Source organism: Stegostoma tigrinum, chromosome 31 (genome assembly GCF_030684315.1).
Source record: "Stegostoma tigrinum isolate sSteTig4 chromosome 31, sSteTig4.hap1, whole genome shotgun sequence".
Lineage (NCBI taxonomy): Eukaryota > Metazoa > Chordata > Chondrichthyes > Orectolobiformes > Stegostomatidae > Stegostoma > Stegostoma tigrinum.
In genome coordinates, this window is record NC_081384.1 from 40,471,294 (window position 1) to 40,495,387 (window position 24,094).

A 24,094-nucleotide genomic window follows, 5' to 3' on the forward strand; every position below is an offset into this window, starting at 1 on the left:
ACTCCACTACATACCTTCATGCCCAAAAGTACCCATTGACCATTACTGTTTTCCATGACTGTCAATTTTGCATCCATATTGGTAGTGACCCCTTTATTCCATGACCTATAACTTTCCTCACAAGTCTGATGTGTGCCACTGTACCAAAAAAACTTCAGATGTGTTGTTGACACCTGCTTCTCTCCGTCTGTTTTAAGAATTTCAGTAAACACGAAAGATCCCAAAACTTTTTTGGATAAAGAAGAGTCTTCTTGGTCAAAATTCCTCCCTCAATAAACAAAAACAAAATCAACTATGCACTGCTGCTACATGGAAGTAAGACTAACTCACGTCCTAAATAACCGAAGAACACTGAAGAAATATGCTAAGTATTACATTAATGTAAGTCAGCTTTTACCCATGAAGAAGGAATCCACCAAATCCAGAAAGTCTTCAACTTTTTTTTAATATTTTTAAAATTTTTAAACTTTTTATAAGCACAGATTGTGCTTAACATTAGGGTTGATTAAGTCATAAAGTCACTGCTTCTCTGCATGAAGAAAAGCCTCTATACAGCAAGGACAAGAGCCCATACCTCCATACACAGCTTTCAAAAAGAGAAAATATATACAAAATAGAACATTTTTACAAGGCTAAAGGGTGCTACAATCGAAGCAGTCAGCTACAATTTTTATTTATGTATATAAAAGATCAAAAAAATTGATTTTTTTACACTTTTCAATGACTGAGATGGAAATATACAGACAGGCACAAAGCTAACAGTGAACTAGCTTTCGACGTCACAAGGGAAGAAACAGGTACAAATGAAGGATAGTTCAAACAATTTTCAGAATGATAGGGCATGTCATGTGTGGAGAAAGCTGCATTGTACTTGCAGCACAAATATCAAGTATCACTTCCTTATGAAACATGAATTTAACCCAAGGGTTACCACAACCGACTCTGCCATCCCTTAACACACGGGTGAGAGAGCATTAGGCAACCAGGCCTCAACATGGCAGGGTGATCAATAGACAAATTCAAATCAACGTATTCTAATACTGTAAATTTAAAAACATGTTTGGGTGGGAATGGAGATTCAGGTGGGTCCTTGCACACAAACATTTCCTCTTCACTACTTTGCCAGTATGGATTCAATGGCTGAATGGCCTCCATCTGTGCCATAATGCTACTTCAACAGCAGGCTGCTTCTAATGTATTTCCAACATTCTAGAAACAGGCTATATACAAAACCTGTTGAGGTATTAATCTACCCACTGCTCTTTAAATTACCTGAAAACAGATTGCTTAGAATAAAAGACAACTCCACATGATCAGAAAGCAATACTATTCCAAGACTGGGAAACGAATAGTGACTCTGACTGAACAAATTCAAGCACAAGACGACTCATGAATGCACATATTTCAACAAAATGTGAAATTACTTTGGATTACCAGCTGGACTAACTGATTGGAAGTACAAAAGGGGATAACCATCACTGGGTGAATGGACATCCAATGTGATGTAGCCAGAGCAGAAGTATGCACAGGTTAATCAATTGTTTCAATTAAAACTAACTATTATAGCCATTGAACAAGCTGGTTTTGGAGTGCAACTGCTGGATGCATTAAGCATTACTGTCATGAGGCCAAAAAGGACTAAGGCCTAGGATTGTGGCTATATTAATTCACTGAGTCTGAATGCACCGTTTTGGTTACAAATACCAGTTTTTTTTTTAAGTCACAGGATTTCAGTTTGAAGCCAAGGATACCAAATGCGAACTGCATGGTTTACGCTTACAGGCTGTTTCATATCAGGGCGATATTGTTAACAGTTAAGATACATTTAGCTTTTGAGTGAATGAGAAAATCTGCTGTGCTTTTCATCGAACTATTTTGATGTTCTGCAATGCCAAGTATTGAGAAAATAGGAACATTAGTTGAAGCCTAAATATAGGTTAATACTGATCTAGATTCATTCTGTTCAAACCTACACTTAGCAGTGCTATAGAACAGAGGTAAAGCATCTGGGATTATTGATCATTCACTTGCACGTGATACTTATATCTAAGGGTTATGTATGATACAGTCACTCTCAGGAAACTGTATAAAACTAAGGAACTTCAACACTCTCCAGCAAACAAAGCAGTAGTTGGTTGCTGAATGTCACTATTCAACCCTAACAAGATCCACGTCTGATTGAGGTTCAACAAAAGTCATTTCTTTGGCAAACCATAGACCACATCAGATTTTATTTTCTAATTTGGCTTTGCTATTTTGAAAACCCTTAATTATCTAATATAAATCCTCCACCATTTGCTAATTTCAAAAACTATGAGCGTTTTGGTTAAATGCACATTTAAAATATCACCACAGTTGTGGAATTGGTCAGAAGGTCGGCTCAAATCAATTGATATGCTGAGTATAGGTAGCTCACAGAGGCAATTCAGACTGGACTAGAATGAAATGCACCAAAGTGTACACATACCATGCTCTTCATTACCATGTTGCACGAGTTCTCTTTCTCTTCCCTCCACCCACTGGACTAAACCAGCAGGTTGTGGGCCAACTAGTTTCAGACAGCTAATACCTTTGCTTGTCTCCATCTCAATGGGAGGCAATGAATCTAGTCCTCTATCCTTGTCTCCCAGTTTAATGAAATAGGAATACATTATACAGAACTAGTTCAAATAAAGCAGCGCAACAGGCTGCCAAATCATATTGCAGTTATCTCTAAGTAAATGATCAGATATTGGACACCTGCTCTTCATAATCTATTTCGGGAGCATGGCTTTTATTGCTGCTTGCCTCTAGCAGCCTCAGGAATAGAATGCAGCCACATTGATACGAGATGAGCAAGGGATTCATCTGCAGCATTCAGATTTATTTTCCCAATTACCTATTTTTAAAGAATGATCTAATCCTGCAGATTAACACTTCATATGCTCTAAGCAGTGGGTGGTGGTGTGGAGATTCTTCTCTCAAATGACTGGTTAGTGGTAATAAGTCCCACTTCCAGTGCAATTCAATGCTCACCTTTCTTTTTGATTTTATGTCCTTAGTTCACAACATCACACGTCAAGGTGCAGTACAGTTAATAGAGATCTATATTGCCACAACATGAAAAACATGGATGCTTCAGGTAGCAATTAAGATCGGGACTTCTCTAACAACCAAAATCTTATCTAGGAGTAAGGGTACTTCTGTTGTTGAAAAGGAGGTGATCAGAGACAGCAATCCCATATGACTGGAGTGTCCTCCATTCACACTGGCTTCCAGTAAATATCACAACAATCTGATCACAGAATTGGCAGTGCTGGTGGAGTTTCAAATGCTGTCTCAGTGATCATCAGGTCAGGCGGATGGTTGAAGAATGAGGTAGAGAATTGATACTGGAGACTTTGAAAATGATTGTTTTGAGGGAGCTATTAGGACAGATCTCCAGCTAAAACAACCAGCCTCTTCTCATTTGGCGCAGTCTGGCCTGCTGTGCATTTCCAATGCTTTTTCACTCTTTTTGTTTTAGAGTATTACTTTATGGCATAGGCTCGATGCAGTAATACTCTCCGCACTCTTAAATTGGGCCTAGTTTTGTATAGAAGTACAATCAAACTATTGTTCATAACTTTCTGGAACCCTACATTCCTGCGCTGTATTTGACTCAGCTTAGCTTAATATCCTGAACAAGTGCTGAAGTAACTGCCTGACAACTGAAGCAGACTGCAACCACAGAAAATTAAATTTTTGAATTTCAGCAAGAAATCCACAGTCAGTCTATCTAACTGTAACTTAGATTGGAATAAATGCTAATTTGAATGCTTGACTATCGATGGCTTTGCTTGTGTTCTGTTTGTATATAATCTGCATTTAGAATGTAAGCACAAGCAGCAAATCTGCCCTCCTCATCACATAAAGGCAGAGTTGTCACCACCTTTATCATAACGGATGTGAAGCAGCCACAAAGGTTCTGAGGTGTGTAAGGAGAAGACCTACTGTGAAGCTACAAATGGAATGATATTTGTACTTTTATTGCCGTTTCAGCCTTGCTCCCAGATGCACCCAAGATGGACATAAAATGCTAACCCCACTGGGATCTGATCACAAATTCAACAACTCTCCAAGATTGCCAATTCTTAATCGAACATGTGATCCCAGCTGCCACTCTGCAGTTGTTTCAAAGCAAAGTGCAGAAACCAGTAAAGGACAGTAAGCAGAAGGGATCCAATTCTCCATTATTTTCGCAACCACAGAGCAATCTGCTTCCTCCTTTGAACCCAGTTAGCTCAGGATGTGCTTACGACCACAACACTCAGCAACTCACCAAGTTCACAATAAACTCAATTCAAATTGACAGGATTTGATTGGATTAAATCTGCAGGATGCAGACGCTGTCTACTCCCCACTTTGGTAACTGCTCGTGCCAAAACTCAAATAGGGGGTGATGTATTTAAATAAAAGCAAAATACTGCAAATGTTGGAAATGTGAAATAAAAACAGATCATGCTGGATGAAACTTAGCAAGTCTCACATTCTTTGTTGAGACAGAACCAGAATTAACATTTCAAGTCCAACATTATTCGAATTCAGGTTCTGAAGAAGTCGCATATTGGACTTGAAACATCAACTCTCTTTCTGTCTCCACAGATGCTGTCAGATGTGCTGAGTTTCACCAAATTTTTCTGCTGTTATTTTAGAAAGGAACGCAGTTTTCTTAAGACCAAAACACTTAGTCGTCTCAGTCTGACAGGAAAATGGCAAAACCAGAACAAAAAATGAACACAAAACAGGACTGCTTTTGAACATTAAATGTGTGCATGCTCCACTGTTGATTTAAGAGATCAATAATCACTACACGCAACCAAATGAAGTTAGCAACTTCGTTTACAAGTCTACTGATACAGTCCAATACCTGAAATATCAGTCAATCCAGCTTTTGCTCTAGAATCTAACCGAACTAACCTCTTCATTGTGATAACTGTGGCCGGTGACAAAAAATTTAATCTAAGGAAGCTACTTAAATGGAGTCTAAATTCACTAAAAACTGTGAATTTTGTTTGGGCGATGTTTGAATATCAAACGTTGAGACAAAGTGTAATTGTCACTAAAGTTTGTTTATCTGTGCGTGAGCCGCAGAGGTACAGAATGTCTCTGTTTATCATCGTGGTGAACTGAGGATAGTGCACTACTTTCTGCCTCTCTGCTTCCTCTACTCGTACTCCCAGACGATCGGCGGCTGTTTCTGGTCTGTCTGTGGCTGGTTTCAGCTCGACTCTCACGTTCAGTCCCAGGAATACATGCCAGTGGAAATGTTCGCTTCTCCCATGGTTGAACTGTCTGGAATAAAGGAAGTTGCTGGGTTACAGACAGAATAGTACTTTACCATTATGCATACTCATTTTGACAGACCAACTGCCTTTCACCTCTGCCCAGCTTGGAAAAATAGGACAGAACTTAACTTCTCCATCAAGCACTATGTAAAATATGTCATTTACAAAGATTTCAGATATACATGTGCTGAAGCCAATGATTTTAGTCAGCACTGCAAAATTCATCCAAAAGACCAGAGAATGGCTCGTCTTTAAAATACTACAACTAGCTTGCAGGAGAAGGTGCTCCGGAAAATAGTAACATACAAGGATCTTTCCTTTGGGTAGAACTGTGCTGAATTTGCCTCTTACACTGTCAATGAAACAGCATTTGGCTACTTTACATTAAGTAATACTGAACTTGCTGTGGGACTTTCAGATGTTGATGCTGAGTCTCTGAAATGAAAAGCTGAGGGGAACTGAGGTGAATCACTGAATGACATCACAGAGTCTTCAACTGCAAGACGTAGCTCAACAGAAAACTGAGCTTGATGCCATCTAAACTAATCAATAGGTGGTCTCAAATTAAGCTTAGTCTTACCTATTGACTAAGTGCGATAGGATGGACTATTGGATTCTTTCTCTCCCAGTGATTAGTCTTAGTTAATCTAACAGATGAAAGGAATAGATCATACTCAGGATCTCAATTTTTATGTATTGCCACAGCATGGTGCTAAGCCAAACTTAGTGGCTGGGTGGATTATACAACTCTATCTCAATAGAACAGAATAGAAAAATACATACAGCTGCAGCATAATCCTACCACAGCATTCAGGCATTTGCCTGATTTACTTCATCAAAACCTTTGAATATTCTTTTAACTCCTCAATTTTCTAATATTCTTTTATCTGGTGAAAAAAGTTCCAGTTTCTCTAGTCTGAAATATAACCTCAAATCTAACAGTAATTCTTTTATAGCTTCTGTGACCTTGACATCCTTGCACTTCACACAGCCTGTACTTCCATCCATCCATTGATAATCCTCAGTCAGTTTTCTCTTACTACCCATTCATCACCCAGATGAAACAGCTTTTCACTGTTGATTTAACATCTTTCATTATTTTGACAATGCCCATCTCTTTGCCCACTTGATCTTATATTTTTATGTAGCTTTTGAGATTCTTCAATCTATAAAGTCTCATCCAAAACAATTTCCAATAACCCTTGATCTGGCTCTGGTGTCCTTGCAATTACAGGTTATTCAAGACTGAAGATAGTACTTCAGGCAAAAAACAAAAGTTTTCACAATTTAATTGTTACTCGTTTCTCTTGATTCTGGCTTGTTGGTTGCACACTTGCCGGGTCGCCCCACGTCAGAAAATTGAGGGCTCACATTACAGTCCAGAGAATTCAGCACATATTTTGGCTGGTATTGCAGTGCAGGACTGAGGGAATGCTACAATTCTTAAAAGTGCCACCAGTTGGCCAAGTATTAAACTGAAGGCCCCCAAAGTTGGATTAAGAGATCCTATTGCGCTATTCAAAATTGCAGCAGGGATGCTTTCCTTGTACCTTGACCAACAATGAAATAGCCAAAACTCAGATGTCATTCAACCCATTACGTCTCTTTGTAGGACTAATTGGACGCAGCTCTTTCAATCAACATCTCAATGTATCTGGTTGTTTACCTCATCGCTGTTTGTAGAACTTAGTTTTGAAGTAGGCCAAGTGATAACACTACATTAAACTGAAACTCTGTATCTGTGTTTTATGTTCAATAACAATGTATACAAAACTCAGGATCCCAATTATCTTCAGTGATAATAGGAACTGCAGATGCTGGAGAATCCAAGATAACGTGAGGCTGAATGAACACAGCAGGCCCAGCGGCATCTCAGGAGCACAAAAGTTGACGTTTCGGGCCTAGACCCTTCATCAGAGAGGGGGATGGGGTGAGCGTTCTGGAATAAATAGGGAGAGTGGGAGGCGGACCGAAGATGGAGAGAAAAGAAGATAGGTGGAGAGGAGTACAGGTGGGGAGGTAGGGAGGGGATAGGTCAGTCCAGGGAAGACGGACAGGTCAAGGAGGTGGGACGAGGTTAGTAGGTAGGAGATGGAGGTGCGGCTTGCCCACCCCAAGCCGCACCTCCATCTCCTACCTACTAACCTCATCCCACCTCCTTGACCTGTCCGTCTTCCCTGGACTGACCTATCCCCTCCCTACCTCCCCACCTGTACTCTCCTCTCCACCTATCTTCTTTTCTCTCCAACTTTGGTCCGCCTCCCCCTCTCTCCCTATTTATTCCAGAACCCTCACCCCATCCCACTCTCTGATGAAGGGTCTAGCCCGAAACGTCAGCTTTTGTGCTCCTGAGATGCTGCTGGGCCAGCTGTGTTCATCCAGCCTCACATTTTATTATCCCAATTATCTTCACTGCATTCCTACCCCTGCTACCACATTAAAGAACTGCAGCTTTCTGACATTCTCCGCTTTTAGAACCTGACAACATTACTTTGATGTCCTATTTTCAAAATGCCTCAGGTTTCTGCAACAATATGCCTACTCTGCTAATTTATATCCTAAAATGCTCATGACACTCAGATTGCCTTCTCTCTAATTTAGAACCAGAAATGAATTTCTCCAGGGCACCAATTGAAATATAAGTCACCAATCCAAAGAATGCTTGGTGTTTTCATGCCAAGTTCTGCATAAATGCGAATTAGACGAGGATAAGTTCTTTTCAATCATGCTGATAGCCTTTGAATAATCTACATTATTAATTCTACGTCATATCAAGAATGAACTCTAACTGAACTCAACCAAAGAAAGACCAACTGCCCGTAATCTTTTGCTTAACTGTTCGCCTGCCTTAAACTAACATTAACGTCCACCACCCTGTCACTTGCCTCAAAGTCTGTTCCAACTGGGCCTCATGATCTTGGAACCATGAGAAATGTGCCATGAAATGAGTGTACGGTTGACTTCATGGCAGCCATTAAGTAAGTTAGATTTTTAATGTGCCATATTTTACTTGGTTCAATTGCTTATTCTCACCTGTTCTTCTTGACCAATATCTGGGGTTGAACAGCGTGTATCTTCATTTGAAACCCGTCCAGCGCTCTCTCGAGAAAGAGAAGAACAAAATGTATCCGGACTGACAGGAGGTGCCGAGGGGCTGCAAGGTGAAGGTGTGAGGGGCAAGTCTCCAATACTGTGGAAGCTCACATCGGGGGAAGCAGGTTGAGGGGTCGAAGGATTCGTATTACCGGGCTGAGAGGTGGAATGTTCATCTGTTGATTTGAGAGATCTGTGGTTTAGGAAATAAAAATGTTTTATCAATCATAATCACTTGGTCCAGATTCAGACAGCATAGGGTCAAGTGCAATGTCAAGGTTTGCAATGAATATGAGTATTTTTGGTTTGGCGGTGAAGGAAGGGATAATAAAAAGTAACAAAAATTGTTGTACATTAATTAAGCACCATGATAAATGAGGCAGAGCAACATGGAGGGGACACAGTCTATTTATCAAGTGAATGTTTGATACGCTAATGGTTAGAGCACAAGCAAAAATAGAAACACAAATTCAGCTGGGAGACTGTGACAGACTGGCAGTCTCAGAGAATACAGAAAAGTACAGCACAGCATAGGAACGGGCCCTCGGCCCAAAATGGTACACTGCACGTGACCCCAAATTAAACTAATTCCTTCTGCCTGTCCTCGGTCCAAATCCCTTTATTCCTTGCATATTCATGTGCTCGTCTAAAAGTTCCTTAAATGCCCAATTGTATCTGCCTCCACCATTATATCTGACAGCATGTTTCAGACTCCTACCAATCTGTAAAAATCTTGCTCCACATATCTCCTTTGAACCTTCCCCCCCCACTAACCTTAAATGCATGCTCCCAAGGATTAGACTTTTCAGTTCTGGGAAAAAGATTCTGGTTGTCAACCCAATCTATGCATTTCATAATTTTATAGACTTCTATCAAGTTTCTCTTCAGCCTCCACTGTTCAAGAGAGAACATAGTTTTTATAGCCTCCCCTTACAGTTCATACCCTCTAATCCAGGCAGTATCCAGGTAAACCTCTGTTGCACCCTCTCAAAAGCATCCACATCTTTCCTATAATAGGGCGACCAGAACTGGACGCAGTATTCCAAGTGCAGTCTAACCAAAGTTTTATAGAGCTGCAACAAGATCTCACAACTCTTTGAGTTTAAGAGTCGTGAGATCTTGTTGCAGCTCTATAAAACTTTGGTTAGACTGCACTTGGAATACTGCATCCAGTTCTGGTCACCCTATTATAGGAAAGATGTGGATGCTTTGGAGAGGGTTCAGAGGAGGTTTACCAGGATGCTGCCTGGACTGGAGGGCTTATCTTATGAAGAGAGGTTGACTGAGCTCGGACTCTTTTCATTGGAGAAAAGGAGGCGGAGAGGGGACCAAATTGAGGTATACAAGATAATGAGAGGCATAGATAGAGTTGATAGCCAGAGACTATTTCCCAGGGCAGAAAAGGCTAACACCAAGGGTCATAGTTTTAAGCTGGTTGGAGGACAGTATAGAGGGAATGTCAGAGGCAGGTTCTTTACACAGAGAATTGTGAGAGCATGGAATGCGTTGCCAGCAGCAGTTGTGGAAGCAAGGTCATTGGGGACATTTAAGAGACTGCTGGACATGCATATGGTCACAGAAATTTGAGGGTGCATACATGAGTATCAATGGTCGGCACAACATCGTGGGCTGAAGGGCCTGTTCTGTGCTGTACTGTTCTATGTTCTATCCTTCATGTAATGTGGCTGAACGCAACACTCTTAAGTGTGGGCTAAAGCTGCAACATGACACTTGCACTCAATTCCCTCACCAATAAAGGCAGGCATGCTGTATACTTTCTTTACCACCCTATCCACGTGTGCGCGCACTTTCAGGGAACTATGGCTTTGAACGCCAAGATCTTTCGGCACATCAATAGTGTTCAGGGTCCTGCCGTTAACTATACACTTTTCCTTAACATTTGATCACCCAAAGTGCAGCATCTCACATTTACCAAGATTAAACTCCATCCGTCATTTCTCTGCACATTTCTGTAAGTGATCTATATCCCACCATATCCTTTGACAACTTTCTCCACTGATCTTTGTGTCGTCTGCAAACTTATCAATCAACCATCTACATTTTTATCCAAGTCATAGATAACTATGTCACCAGAGATCCCAATACAGATCCCTGTCACCAGGGATAGGACCTCCAGTCACGGACCTCCATCCAGAAAAACACCCTTCCACAACTACCCTCTGTCTTCTATGGGCAAGCCAATTCTGAATTCAAGTGACCAATTCACCGTGGATCCCAAGAATCTTAATGTTTGGGATGAGTCTACCAAGACAGACTTTGTCAAAAGCCTTAGTAAAATCCATGTAGACAACAGCCATTGTGGTACCTTCATCAATCACCTTCGTCACCTCCTTGAAAAGATTCAATCAAGTTAGCAAGATATCACCTTCTCCACACAAAGCCATGCTGACTGTCCCTAATTAGGCTCTGCTTTTCCAAATGTGTGAAAATTCTACCCCTAAGAATTCTCTCTAATAGGTTCCCAACCACCAACGTGAGGCTCACCAGTCTATAGTTTCCTGGATTTTGGTACAAGCAGAGCATTGCTAAATATTCTTGGTTATAAAGTTCCAAGGGAAATTGAAAATGAGTAGTAGCACTGACACTTACAAAATTACACAGTACAGCAGCATGGATGGGCAGACAGTGGATAGGCTGTGGACAGAACTGAGGAATAGTAAAGGGTACTGGGCTTCTTCTAAGAGTTGATTGGAAATCTTCAGGTACAAGAAAACAGTAAGATGTATAAATACTAAGACCAGATAAATTTGTTGCAACAACATAAACTATACTGGGAGGTTTCTCAGCTATCACATAGGTTGTTTTACCTTGCCTAGACTGAGAGCCAAAGTTAACATTCTACCAAGGGAACAGAAAATATCTGTGACATCACAAACTTGAAACAGTCAATAATCTAACAGCAAGGAAGCAACTAAGTAACAGTGACCAAATTTGACATGAGGTTTGAGAAAGAGGTAAATCAAGAACCAACCTTTAAAATTTAGCTAAGTGTGACTCTGGAGGGATGAATCAGAAAAAGGCCACAATAGAGTGAACAGAACTGTAAATCAATAAAACTGCAGATGGGCAGGAAAGTAATGAATGAAAAGACATTTTGTGTATCAGACTACTGCGCACCTTAGAGGACTTTACCTTGATTAACAAAGGGAAGTGAGAGGCAGTGTGAAACTAAAAGGACTTCCACAAAAAAGCAGAGAACAGTTGAGATCCTACAGCCTGGGCAACTTAAAAAAGCAAAAATAAAATTGGTATCAGACAGAACTGTACAGATAGCGACGAGTTACCAAATCCAACCCTTTCAATGAGCTGATAAAGTGTGAAGCTGGATGAACACAGCAGGCCAAGCAGCATCTCAGGAGCACAAAAGCTGACGTTTTGGGCCTAGACCCTTCATCAGAGAGCAGTACCATTTCATTCCGCACATTTAATTCCCATTTAAATGCTGCTATTGAATCTGTACTTATCATCTACCACTGCAAAGTGTGATAAAGTTTCCCACTCACATTACCTCTGGTCCCTTTGTCAATTACCTTAGACCAGTGCCTGCTGATTCAAACCTTTCAACCACTAGAAGCTGTTTCTTTCTATTGAATATATCCAAACCTATCCTCTTAACCACCTCTATTAAGGAAATGAATCCACCTTTCTCCAGTTTATCCACATGACTAATTCTAGGTGCTTGAAACCATTCTCAAAGTTTGTTTGACACTCTCTTAAGAATTCACATGCTTCCGCTTTATATATTTTATGCTATTTATAAAGCCAAGGATTCCTTGTGTTTTTATCATCAGCTGTTTTTGTAAACTTGCCCCGCCACCTTCAAAGACTGCACCAACAGCGATGAGATTCCTTACTTCTCATATCCCCTTTAAACTGAAACTGTAAGCACTTATTGTTTCCTATTCTTATTCCAGCAAAATTGCCTCAAATTTCTGAATTTCATGTACTATGTTTGACCATTCTACCAACCTACTCGCATTTTCTTGAAGTTTATGATCTTTTTCATTGTTTATTACACTTGCATTTCTCTGTCAACTGCAAATTTCAGATTGTACCCTGTACTCACTTTTGACAACTCAATTGTACTTAACTCCCCCTTGTCCAAATAAAACAGCCATTCCCCATTGTTCCTTGTATCCATGCTGGTCCATGGGAGTGCTAATTTATTCCTGAAACATTGTTCCTGAATGATACTCCTCCAACAAAAGTAAATGGAATGGTCTGTAAATACCAAGTTTATCCATCTCCCCTTTTCTTTGGGAAAAATATACACAAGTGAAATATATTTTTCATTCCTCTCAAGTTTACAAAAACAGCTGATGATAAAACATAAGGGATCCTTGAGCTTTATAAATAGAAGCATAAAATACACAAAGCAGGAAGCTATCTTAAACTTACATAAAAGTCCAGCTGGACTATTGTCTCAATGTCTCTTCAGGAAGCATGTGAAGGCTTTAGAGGACTGGAGAATGGCTGGTGGAGTCCCACTTTTGAAGTGGAGATGAACCAGGAAATTACAGACCGGTGAGTCTCACATCAGTGGTAGGGAAAATGTTGGAGAAAATCTGAAGAAGCAAACTACTACCCACTTGGAAAGTCATGGGGTGATTTGGGATAATCTGCATGGCTTTGCCTAACAAATTTGTTGGAATTTTTTGAAAATGTGATGAAGCGCGTGGATGAAGCAAGTTCAATTGATGTTGTCTATTAGGATTTTAGCAAAGCTTTTGGCAAGATCCCACATGGGAGACTGATTGAGAAGGCTAAAGCACATGGAATTGAGGGACACTTGGTGAGGTGGATCAGAAACTGGCTTAGTCATAGGACACAAAGGGTAGTGGTAGAAGGTTGTTTAAGTGACTGCAGTCTGGCGTCTAGTGGTGTACCACAAGGACTAATACTGGGATCCTTATTTTTTTGTTATACATGTAAATGATATATATGAAAATGCGGGGGGAATGTTAGGCAAATTTGCAGATGATACGGAGATTGGTAGAGTGATTAATAGCGAAAATGATGGTTGTAGGTTAAAGGAAGATATGGATGGGTTGGGGAGATAGGCAGAACAGTGGCAGACGGTACTTAACCCTGAAAAGTGAGCGGTGATGTACTCTGGGAGAAGAAACAAGATGAGGGAGTATTTAATGAATTGCAGGATACTGGGTGGTTTTGAGGAACACAGGGATCTTGGGGTAATTATTCACAGATCCCTGAAGTTGGCAGAACATGTGAATAGGATTTTTACAAAGCTATATGGGACACCAGCTTTCATCAGTCGTGGCAAAGGCTTTAAAGGGCAAGAAGCTATTGTTGGAGTTGTACTGAGTGTTAGGCCACAGCTGCAGCACTGTGTGCAGGTCTGGTCATCTCACTATAGGAAGACTGTGATAGCACTAGAAGGAGGTAGAAAGGAGATTCATCAGGATGTTGGCTGGGATGGAGAAATTGAACTAAGTGGAAATACTGGATAGGCTTGGATTGTTTTCTCTAGAGCAGAGAAGACAGAGGGGGTACATGACTGCGGTGTACAGGATTATGAGTGGTAGGGACAGGGTGAATATAGAGCAGCTGTTCCCCTTGGTTGAAGGGTCAGTCAAGAGAGGGCAAGTTTTACGGTAAGGAGCAGGAGATTCAAAGGAGATTGGAAGAAACATTTTCCACTTAGCTGGTGGTGGCTATGTGGAACGCACTGCCTGGGAAGGCAGTGGAAACCAGAAACCTTACAACCATTAAAAAATATTTGGATGAGTGCTTCAAATAGCATAACATTCAAGGATATAGGACAAGTGCAGGAAATTGGGATGAGCGCGCCTTTAGTGGTAGTTACGTTGGTGCACACTCAATGGGCCAAAAGGCCATTTCTGCACACTGTGTGAATCTATATCTTCATTCAGCAGCATCCAGTATTCACAATCATGAAGTTGTCAAGCCTTTTGTATCTAGACGGTACCTGAATCATCAGGTCTTTAAAAGTTGCCTGTTCCTTTATAATATAAAAAAAGTCAAAAGAACTGTGGATGCTGTAATTCAGGAACAAAATCAGAAGTTCCTGGAAAAGCTCAGCAGGTCTGACAGCATCTGTGAAGAAAAAAATCAGAGTAAATGTTTTGGGTCCAGTGGCCCTGAAATGTTAATTCTGATACTTTCTTCACAGATGCCGCCAGACCTGCTGAACCGTTCCAGGAACTTCTGTTTTTGCCTGTTCCTTTGTTCAATTCTGCCTGCCAACCTTTTTGACCTAGCTGATCAATTTTGTTTAATTATTTCGACCCAAGATTAGACTACGCTCATCTCTATAGCTGAACTAAACCTTCTGAGATGATGACACCTATTCAAATGATGCTTCGTGCTGTGATGACTGCTGTCAACCATGTTTCAGATGGTAAAACTCTTGTCACTGTGTTAAAAGGTTGCAAGTTTAACCTCAACCCTTCTCATTCTACTGTTGACACTAGTTCAGTGCAAATCACGATAGCTGCAAAATTGACAAAATTAAGTATCTCACAGGACATCACTGCAGGAGTTCCTCAAGGTAGGTGACCTTGGCCCAACCATCTTCAGTGGCTTCACCAGTGACCTTCCTTCTGATAGAACGTCATTTGGCCCATTCTGTCGACAGTGGCTCACTGAGCATTTCAATTTATTGTCACTCCCTTTCCCCATAACCATAAACATTAGATAATCATTTAAACAGAAACAATGATCCTTTGAACATCTCAACTGAATCTGCCTTTCCAGACTTCAGGAAAGTATGCCCAAGAACCTAACAACTTGGGTTGAAAAAGATTCCTCACATCTTGTATTTGCTTACTTTGCAAAAAATTTCATCATTATGCTTTCTGATTTTTGATTGGTTATGAATGGGAACAGTTTTTCTTCATCTACTCTGTTCAGATCCCTCATGATCTTGAAAACTTCAATCAAATCTTAGCTCTCCTCGGAAAACAGTCTCGACTTTCCACTCTTGCCACATAAACAAAACATCATTGCAGGAATCCTCTTCAACACTCTCTCACATCCTTCCTACACCCAGAACTGTACTCTACACTCTGGCTGATGTCTAACTAGTATTTTAAGTTCATCACAATCTCCCTGCTCTTTACTTCATGTCCCTATGAATAAAGCATAAGATATCATATGCATGAAACCTACCCCCTCCATCTGTCCTGACTACTTAAATGGGTTATGCCCATATCAACAGGTATTTCTGTCCCTTACAAGCTTTACAACAGTATCCTTTATTTTACATTGTCTCTCCATGCTTTGTACCGAATATCTGACACTTTCTTGCACTGCACTTCATTTGCCAACTATCTTCATGGTGTCAATAATTTTTTGAAGTTCTATATTATCCTGGTTATAGTTTATGATGCTTCCAGGTTGTGTCATCCAGTGTTGAATTTATCCCCTTCACACAGATCTAGATTATTCTATATACAACAACATGAAATGCAAGGGTTTCAAGTACTGCCCTGAGGAAACTCCAGTACAAATCATCTTCTAGTTTTAAAAAATACCATTAATCACGGCCATTTCTCAGCCCTCAGCAAATTTTCTATCCACATTGCTACTGTCTCTTTTATTCCGTGTCCTAATGCTTTCCTCACAGAAGTATTTTTGGAAATCCGTTATATAGCATCCAATGCCGTGCCCTTAGAACCTTCCAGGACATAGAACATAGAACAGTACAGGCCTTTGGCCCACGATGTTGTGCAGACCTATTCTCCTACTCTAAGATCAAGCTATGTTGTATACCCTACATTTTACTATCATCCATGTGCCTATCCAAGAGTCGCTTAAAAATCTCGAAAGTATCTGACTCCACTATCACTGCCAGCAGCACATTCCACATGCCCACCACTATCTGTGTGAAGAAGCTACCCCTGACATCTCCCCTATACCTTCCTTCAATCACCTTAAAATTATGCCCCCCGCCTCATAATAGTCATTTCCACACTTGGAAAAAGTCGCTGGCTGTTCACTCTATCTACGCCTCTCGTCATCCTGTACACCTCTATCAGATCACCTCTCATCCTTCTTCGCTCCAATGAGAAAAGCCCTAGCTCCCACAACCTTTCCACCATTCCAGGCAGCATTCTGGTAAGTCTCCTTTGCATCCTCTCAAGTTTCCACATCCTTCCTTTAATGAGGCGTCCAGAACTAAACACACTATTCCAAGTGTGGACTGACCAGCCTTTTACAGAGCTGCAGCATAACCTTGCAGCTCTTAAACTCAACTCCACTGCCAATGAGAGCCATCACACCATATGCCTTCTCAACTTGGTAGCAACTTTCAGGGATCTATGGACGTGGACCCCAAGATCCCTCTATTCCTCCACACTGTCAAGAATGTTGCCATTTACTCTGTATTCTGCATTCAAATTTGACTTTCCAAAATGAATCACTTCACACTTTTCTGGGTTGAATTCCATCTGCCCGTTTTTTGCCCAGCTCTGCATCCTATCAATGTCCCGTTATACCCTACAACAGCCATCCATGCTAAACACAACTCAACAAACCTTCATGTCTTTGGAAAACTTACTAATCACCTTTCCACTTCTCCATCCAAATCATTTATAAAAATCACAAAGAGCAAGGGTCCCTGAACAGATCTCTTTGGAACACCACTAGTCACTGAGCTACAAGATGAATACTTTCCATCTATTACCACTCTCTGCCTTCTATTGCACAGCCAATTCTGTATCCAGACTGCCAAATTTCCCTGAATCCCATGCCTTCTTACTTTCTGAATGAGCCTACAATGGGGAACTTTATCAAATGCCTTGCTAAAAATCCATATACACCACATCCACTGCTCTACCTTCAACATGTTTTGTCACATTCACCAAGAATTCAATGAGGCTTGACAAGCATGACCTGCCCCTCACAAAACCATGGCTGACTATTTCTAATCATAAATACTATTCTGTCCAATAATTTGTCCACCACAGAAGACAGACTGACTGGTCTGTAAATCTCAGGATCATCCCTATTCCCCTTCTTGAACAAGGGAATAATATCAGCCAATCATTTGGTACTACTTCAGTGGACAGTGAGGACGCAAGTCCATCACCAAGGGCATAGCAAGCACTTCCCTTGCTTTCTGTAGCAACCTTGATTATATCCCGTCTGGCCCAGGAGACTTCTCTGTCCTCATGTTTTCAAAATTTCTAGCACATCCTCCTTCCAAACATCAACCTGTTTACCTCTTCAAAAAAAATACCAGCAGGTTCGACATTATCCTAACAAATTCACGTCAATTCTTTTGAATTCTATCGCAAATAATTATTTATAGTTAGACTAGAAATTAAACTGACTGAAAATATGAAGAATAACTGCAGTGCCTCTGCAATTTCCATTCCTACTACTTTCAACATGACTGGAAGACTCACAGAAATGTAGAAACTAGGACAGGCACTGTGATACACTGATACCACATGGACCCAGTGGTTCAAGGTGCCTGCTCACTGCTAACTTCCCCAGGGCAATTAGGGATAGACAATAGATGCTGACCTTGCCTGCAATGTGCACATTCCATAATGTCTTTAGATCTGATTAACAATAATTCTGTAAAACAATATCTTGAAATCACAAAAGTTAAAAATTAGCTAGCATGGAATGATAACTATTTACAAAGGCTGCAATTCCTAAGCAACACAAGAATTTCAAAGTTCAAAGAACTGAGCTTAGGGGAGCCAGAACGCATGGGTAGGTGAACTGCACCTGGATTCTAGGAGTCGATCAGCCCACTGTCATCTAACAGCACAAAACAGCACAGTCACAGTCACCTGGAATAGCAGAAAGTGGCAGGAATCATCCACGTTTGTCATCCTCAAATCCATTAACTATGGGCAATAAATGACAGTCTAGCCAGTAATGACCACAGTATTTCAAAAAAATAAAATCTTGACACAATTGAAAGCTATTATATCAACAAATATCTTGAAACTTAGCACTGAATGCTGGTGAATCTGAAAGAAGTGCATACCATAGTCTGGCACAATGAAGCAAATAACTGAATAGTAGGTATGGCTGATAGGTACTCTTCTCATTTTGTAGCAGATTGGTAGTGTCCCCACCTCTGGACAAGCAGGGCATGGACTGAAGCCCTGCCTGCACCAGAGGTGTATAATAATATTTGTGAACAGGTTAACCAGAAAAATAGTTAAAGTAAGTTAAATAGTTAAATAATTAAGTAAAAAAAAAAATTTGTCCTGGGAAGGGCTATTTTGGTGCAGTGATAACCTTCTCATCTCTGGACCAGAAGGCCTTGGTTCAAGACCCATTTGCTCCTGAAGTGCGTGAAGATATCTCTGAATAAGTTGTTTACCAAATATGCATTTGTCCTGGGGCGGTGGGTCTTAACATGTAGTGGGAGTGCGCCTACCTCTGAACAAAGAGGCCGAGGGTCAAATACCATCTATTCCAGAGGTATGTAAAAACATCTCAGATCTCTATCACTGTTTTAAATGTTTTTAAATTCTGTTCTTTGAACGCTTCAGTTTATTATCCTTAGCTCTTTTTTCATCCTGGTAAAACCCATTATTATTTTGATATTAGTCTTTACTGCAAACATCAAAATGTTACGATCATTATTGTTCAATGTTCTCCATGTCCTCTTACCTGCTCTGGTTTATTTCTAATTATTAGAAGGAGGGCTGCATGATCTATTAGGGCTTTTTATGTGGTAGATCAGAAATGAGACCAATGCTTTATGTGCAATATGCGACATTCCTTTTCATACTACTTTTCAGTTTATTTGAAGCCGGTTAAAATGTGTCATGAACGGCCTTTACTCATTCCATACTGCCAGTCACATGACTGCTTCCAAATTTGCACATAGTATCTACACTTTTGGCCTTAATCTAGAAAAGCACACAAAAGAATTCCCGATCTGAGTCAGGAGCCATATGCCAGGATCTTGCATTGAAAGACAGGATAGAAACAGTTTATATTACCTACTGACACTCTTTGCTTATCCACAGATAGACGTCAAGTAATGACTTACATATCAGCACTGGGGGAACCAAACTGTCAGCTCTTAGCTAATAGGTTAGGTGTGATAACTCCTGGGTTGTCAGAACAAGCAAAGAACAAAGTTGCAATTTTGCCTACTCTTTGGTAATACCTGCTTCCACGCCTCTGTGCACTGACTGGAGAGGCTGACCATGTTGTCCACCGCAAACGCTCAAACTCCTCATACTTTGCGTGTCGAGCTGCAAATACTGCATCTGAAAAATCCTCCATCTAAAATAGATGCAATATGTTAATATTATCAAAACTGTTCAAATTGACTGAACAATGCACAGGTTTAGTTTTGTAATGTGGTTACAAAGTGCTACCTCCTCGTGGTCTTCTTCACGGAGTCTGTGATTTTTAAAATCAGCTTTTACATCCACAACACGCCAACTAGAGAGGGGGAAAAGGAAAAATATTATGACAACGTGAATTTGGATGCTCCATTTTTTCTACCTTTTAATGAGGAAGTGCCCAGAATACCCAGTTAATATGAGAGATAGCAAACAGCATTCCTGCTCACAGCACCAACATTTATCTCACACTAACCACAAGAAAATGCTTACAACATCTGCAATAAATCTACCAACTACTCCCTAGAATACAGTATTTATGCAAAGCAGAGCATGTATGCAGGTGATAGGTTACAACATTTATAGAGACCAAAACAATGCATATCCATGTTTCTTTGGCATGGCAGCACATTTCTACAGACAGCCACATATTGCTCCAAGTACAAAGCTTAACCTTTGAAAATCAAAATTTTCTGGAAAATTGGAAATACTGTGCTCCCCAAAATACTACACATAAATGATTCGCTCCACTGTGCTATTTGCAGATTTAATTAACCAAGGTCTGCATCAACAACACTAAACTATCTGCTGAATCACTGTTACATGACCGAAGGATGTTGAACAGATCCTGAAAACATACCTTGGAGTCAGGATCTCCTTGTACTGAAGCTTCTCTACACGAGTTGTTGCAGCAACTGACATTGGGATCACAATATTATTTATGTCAAAGGAATTTTCTGTCCTTTTCCTCCTGGCTGCCTGCTGTTGTAAGAGAAAAAGTTAAAACAGAGCCTTATAATGTGCCTCAATCTATATGAACGTTCAACAGTACATGAGCTTCCAGAATAGGGTTTCTTCAAGAGTTTACATTTGAAATAAATTTTCCTGAAGGAAGGCTGAAGATGAAAGGGGAGATTAACTTCTACTTTACCAAAATGAGGATGTTTTGTGTTGGGACAACGGTAAGCAGTTTCTCAGTTTACTTCTCGGCTTTTTCTCATCAGCACAAGCACTGCCAAGTAATATGTACATGATAGACTTCCCTTCACTTCACTATGATAGTGTCAGAACAGCAAAACCCTGCTCCTTTGTCAAGTTTTGGGAGCGGGATAGTATCCCTGTAAGTGACAGCATCTTGAAGAAGAAAATATATTAGATTCATAATTTCCAAGAATAATTTCCTTGTGAACTTGCAGACCAATAATAATCTGACTGGCAAAACTCAAAATCCTCTTCATTTGGGACTATTTTCAGCCAACTGGCTGGGATGTGGAGGCACTCTTACCATTAATCCAGGCCGTGCTCTGAAGGAAGGCTTTTTATTCCAGTGTTGGGGTTTGGACGTTGTTGGCATTTATTGCAAATCCTACTTAATTACTGTTGATTTTGAGCTGTTTTCTTACAGTACAGCTGCCTGAGGTGAGAAACTTCCCTCAGTGCTGTTGGGTAAGGAGGTCCAGGATTCTGGACCAGGAACAATGAAGACATACATCTAACTCAAGAATACTGGAAGTATTACTGTCCACATGCACTTGCTATTCTTTAAAGTTATCAGGTTTGTCATTTTTCGAGGTGACACATATTGCAGCCACAGTGCTTGGTGGTATTGGGGGTGAAGATTTAAGGCTGTGGGCTAAGTGCTAATTAAGCAGATTACTTTGGCTTGAATGGCCGTGCGCCTTTTCAGCGTTTCTGAATCGCACACATCCAGTGCAGTATATGCCATAACTTTTACTCGTGCCCCATATATGGTGACATGGCTTTGAAACATCAGGAGGTGAATCAACTTGCTGCTAACATCCAGCCTGCTCATGTAACCACAGTATTTATGTGGCAGATATAGTTAAATTTCTGTTAATGAATGACTGATAGGGTGTTAATTATGGGGAAATTGTTAATGGCAATGCAGCTGAATGTCAAGAGATGGTGATTACAGACTCTGGTTTGTTGGAGATGGTCACTGCCTAGCATTTGAGTGATATCAACAATAGTTAGCACTTAACAGCCTAAGCCCGCATTTTGGCTGGGTCTTGATACATGCAAATAGAGACGGCATCATTATTTGCAAATTGAAGGAAACGCTGTGCAATTATCAGCAACCATCTCATTTTGAACTTTTACTTGGAAGAGGGGACCAGATGAAGTGTATGATAGCTTGTTCAGTAAGGCAACAGAGAAAATGGTGGGGTAATGGCAATAATTTTTAATTCCTTTTTGGCGACAGGGTAGGTGGTAGAGAACTGGAGGACAGCCAACACAGTATTGTTATTCAAAAAGGGAGCAAGGGTTAAAGCTGAAGCTATAGAATTGTCAGTGAATCTCGGTGGTGAGAAAACTATTGGAAGCAATTCTGAGGAATAGAATTACTCTGCATTTGGAGAGTCAGGAATTAATCAAGAATTTGAATTTGTCAAGGGGACAAGCTGGTGAAAAATTTCAGTCAAGTTGGTTAAAGAGGTGACAAGGTGTGTAGACAAGTCCATGCATTTGATGTAGTCTATTTGGACTTCAAGAAAGGATTTTTTTGGGAGATTGATAGTGAAGCTGAGAACTCATAAGATCCAAGGAAATTTGACAAATTGGATCCATAATTGGCCTCAAGTGGCAAGAAGCAAAGGGTGATGGTCACGGGCAGATTTTGTGACTGGAAGCCTGTGACCAATAGGGTTCTGCAGGGATCAGGGTCGGTGCCCTTGCTAATTGTGGTGAATATATGAGTGACTTACACTTGAATGTAGGAAGGTTGATCAATAAATTTGTGAATGATGAAAAATATCAGTGGGATAGTAAACAGACAGGAGGATAACCTTAGAAATAATTCAGAACACAGGCAGGCTGGTCAGATGGACTGATGACTGGTAAATGGAGTTCAATCTGAATAAGTGAGCGGTGACACACTTGGACATATAAACAAGACAAGGGAATAGAAAATGAACAACAGATCCTGGGAAGCACCGAGGATCAGAGGAGATTTAATGTGCATGTGCACCTGCATCAGTCCCTTAAGCGAGCGGGCAGGTGGATAAAATGGTCAAAAAGACACACGAGATACCGGCCTTTATTATCCAAGGCACAAGGATTTAAGAGCAGAGAGGACATGCAGGTACTGTTTTTTTTAAAAAAAAAACACTGATTAGGTCACAGCTGGACTATTGAAACCATCATGTTGGGAGGGATGTGATTACATTGGAGAGGATGCAGAGGAGATTTACTAGAATTTTGAGAAGATTTGTAGCTCAGGTTGAGGTTCTGGATGTGAGTTTGCTCGCTGAGCTGTAAGGTTAGTTTTCAGACGTTTCATCACCATTCTAGGTAACATCATCAGTGAGCCTCTGACAAAGCTTCATCGGAGGCTCACTGATGATGTTACCTAGAATGGTGACGAAACGTCTGAAAACTAACCTTCCAGCTCAGCGAGCAAACTCACATCCATTTACTAGAATGTTTCCTGGACTGGAGAGTTTTAGTTATGAAGAGAGGTTGGAAAGACTGAGGTTATTTTCCTGAGGCTGAGAGTTTGGTAATCATGCAATTGAACTGATGCAGGATTTTAAACTAAGAGATTTTAATAATTAAAAATAAATAGCATTTTGACTGGGAAGGACATTGACATTGCTTGCGCCTCTTATTGCATGCAACTCCAGCTGGAATAATGAGACGGTGAACACTTCTGAGATTTAAAATGATTATTGAAAATGGGAATTGTTCTGCTATGAGCGCTGAAACTCCACACTTGCAGCACAAAATTTCAAGAAAACAAACAAATACTTTACTTTGTTCCTTGCTATAACACGAACCATGTGGTCACAAATTTCCCTTACACTGTGTAAATCGTTGTACTGCAGTTTCTTTTAATTCTGTATTCTCCTTACCAATGCAGTTGCCACACTCTGTGTGTTGGTTGTGGTTGGTGCAGAGCTTTCAGATGAAGCGGACAACTGCCGCAGCAATGGGCTATGAGCTGTGTTGTGAGAGCCAACTGTAGAACTGTAAGAACTCCCCATGTCAGACAGGGCCTGTCTTGCTGAAAGAATCAAAAGCAAAAATTCCAAACAACTTAGCATTCAAGTGCAAATACTGTTATTTTAACACTTGACTAACACATGAAGCAATTTATTGACACCTTGTATACAAAAAGGTTCTAGGGCAGTATCACCTCAGACACAGCAACATAGTCAATGTGGTCACACACACCATCCATCACTGTGATCAACTTACTCAGCCGTTACAACAATGCAAAGAGGTACAGTGGTTAGAAACGGTGCTTCTCCCCCACTTCTGATCATGAAGCCTGCGTAGGCATGTCAACCTAAACCTATTTGCTCTGTTATTTTTTTTCCTCCCCATGTGCTTTTTGTAGCCTGG

General features: G+C 40.6%; 1 protein-coding gene across 3 annotated transcripts in view; it reads right to left on the reverse strand.

Annotated features, from left to right (window-relative positions):
• Positions 1-431: 431 nt before the first annotated feature.
• The window catches only part of LOC125466244 (KAT8 regulatory NSL complex subunit 1-like), a 252,498-nt gene continuing 228,835 nt past the window's right edge, over positions 432-24,094 (reverse strand). For all 3 annotated transcript variants that reach the window (XM_059638630.1, XM_059638628.1, XM_059638627.1), the window contains exons 10-15: positions 23,602-23,753; positions 20,370-20,491; positions 19,763-19,829; positions 19,549-19,667; positions 8,340-8,592; positions 432-5,313 (exon numbers count right to left, since the gene is read on the reverse strand). In XM_059638630.1, coding sequence (XP_059494613.1) covers positions 5,092-5,313; positions 8,340-8,592; positions 19,549-19,667; positions 19,763-19,829; positions 20,370-20,491; positions 23,602-23,753 — 935 coding nt within the window. In that variant the 3' untranslated portion in view covers positions 432-5,091. The remainder of the gene's footprint in view (positions 5,314-8,339; positions 8,593-19,548; positions 19,668-19,762; positions 19,830-20,369; positions 20,492-23,601; positions 23,754-24,094) is intronic.